This window comes from Saccostrea cucullata, unplaced genomic scaffold (genome assembly GCF_032062105.1).
Source record: "Saccostrea cucullata isolate Sc308-1 unplaced genomic scaffold, CSIRO_AGI_Scuc_v1 ctg11253, whole genome shotgun sequence".
In the NCBI taxonomy this organism is placed as follows: Eukaryota; Metazoa; Mollusca; class Bivalvia; order Ostreida; family Ostreidae; genus Saccostrea; species Saccostrea cuccullata.
In genome coordinates, this window is record NW_026923371.1 from 1 (window position 1) to 2,281 (window position 2,281).

General features: G+C 35.6%; 1 protein-coding gene across 1 annotated transcript; it reads left to right on the forward strand.

Moving 5' to 3' along the window:
- Positions 1–29: 29 nt before the first annotated feature.
- LOC134263870 (kielin/chordin-like protein) lies at positions 30–760 on the forward strand (the record flags this gene model as incomplete). The annotated part of the gene is made up of 2 exons (XM_062746233.1): positions 30–390; positions 628–760. Coding segments are annotated over 2 exons (378 nt in total), but the record flags the coding sequence as incomplete, so codon positions are not given.
- Between the last annotated feature and the right edge of the window lie 1,521 nt (positions 761–2,281).

Below are 2,281 nucleotides of genomic sequence, written 5' to 3' on the forward strand. Positions count from 1 at the left end.
AAAAGGTTTGTTAATGTGTTCATTATCTTTTAGAGTGCAACTATAAGGGCCGAGAATACAACAACGGGGAGATATTCAAAGATGGCTGTCAATCTTGCAAATGTTCTAACGGCCAGGTCTCGTGCAGGGAGGAACGCTGTGCCTACTGCTATTATAATGGTAAAAAATACCAAGAAGGGGAGAACTTTCCCGCCACTGATGGGTGTAACACGTGTACCTGTGGTGGAAATGGCAGTGTGGGATGTACCAAGATAGGATGCCCCAAGTTCTGTTTTTATAACGGTCAGAAGTACTCAGTGGGACAGAAGTTTCCCGCCACAGACGGCTGTAATACATGTACTTGTGAAAGTACTGGAGGGATATCCTGTACAGAAATGGCCTGCAATCCAGGTATGACTATCAGTGTATTCTCTTTTAGATATGAATAGAACGATTTGACATGAAAAGAATGTTAAATCAATGACTTTAAATAAATATTAATTACAAGAAGTGACTATTCTAATTTTTAGAATAAGATCATTTTAACCAAAGTTTTTTGGCCTTTTCTGATAAATTTACAATTTACGTTCTAAATTATAATTTATTACTTGAACATTAATTCATTGGTAATTATCTTTATTCTTACAGGCGGATATACTGGTTGACAGTGCTTGGATGATATGAAAATGAAATACCAATTGTTTGATCATACCTGACGATTTCTTATAACATGTTTATTCTGATTGTTTAAATACTTGTTACAATAAATTTATAAAAACTGTTTTTTTTTATCTATTTATTATTTAACATAAGCTTTTCGAACAAAAAATGAATCATGGAAAGCTTTTTCTGAAGTTAAACTAATTTTTTTAAAATCTTCTTTATAATACTTTTAAAAAGAAAGTTAAACCTTATCTTTCAAATTCATTATATATTTCTCACGGCATAAAATATTTTTAAGCAAATTACCCAATCCTAGTTTTCGGAGAAGTTCAGTCGCAATTTAATATATTTTTTAATACACACATTTGTCCTTGAAGGGTCTAGCCACCAGTATCGGTGCATCTGTTCACCCCCTGCTTTATAAATGTATCAGGAACAAAGCAGCATCCTTAAGTCCCATTTATGCAAGAGGAGCTACAAAACTCGCATCGTACAAACTGCTATTAATGACATGACATGAGAAGCTACAAAGCCCGCACCATACAAACTACTATTAATGACATGACATGAGAAGCTACAAAGCCCGCACCATACAAACTGCTATTAATGACATGACAAGAGGAGCTACAAAGCCCGTACCATACAAACTGCTATTAATGACATGACAAGAGGAGCTACAAAGCCCGCACCATACAAACTGCTATTAATGACATGACAAGAGGAGCTACATAACACGCACCATACAAACTGCTAGATGAATTAATGTCAGGACATGACATGCAAAATCTTTTACGCCACAATAAGAAAGACCTAGCAGCAGGATTCCTCTGGTAACTACATAGCATCCCGCCCTAAAGAACCTCAGCGATATCCTGCAAAAGAAGCAATATTACATGGTAGTAAGAACCAGATTGTACAATCCATTACTTTACGCAGGCTTTAAAATTTGCTCTGACAGAAGATGTCTTCTCTGTAAGCACAGTTCCGATACAGACAGTTTTAACAGCCCCGCTACAGGCAGAAGCTACAGAATATAAAGAAATTTGTCCTGTCAAACGGACAACTGCATATTGCACAGATTGTTCCAAACGGTATGTCTGGGTCTCGGGTTCTCACCAAAGGAGAATCAAAATTCACCGTTCGATCACTCAACGAACCCTTTGGAAAACATTTCAACCTTGAAAGTCACAAATGGGAGGTCATGACAGTAGAGGTAATAGAACATTATCCCATATGGACGGACGCTCAGTTCTGGAAACACTCATGCGTATTGGTAACATATTTATTTTTTTTATTTTTTTGAACAATTTTAAATCTACAGTCCTGATTCAATGTTTTCAAATGTCTTATAGTTCATATCTAACTTCTTAAATCATCTTTCTTTGTTTCTTTTTATCATGTTTAGTTCAGCTATTTGAGAGAATCAGAAAGTGTACGATATGATACGTTTTCGTAATTAATTAACATTAACCAGTGAGAGGAACCCCGACAGACAGGACGCATTTCATAGTTGTCCAGATTTCTTTCCTGGTCACAGATTCTTATCAAACATGGAACATATGTTATCTGTATGCCATTAACTTGTTATCAATGCTTGCAAATGTGTATATTTCATCATTTGTAAAAAGTCTAAAATATG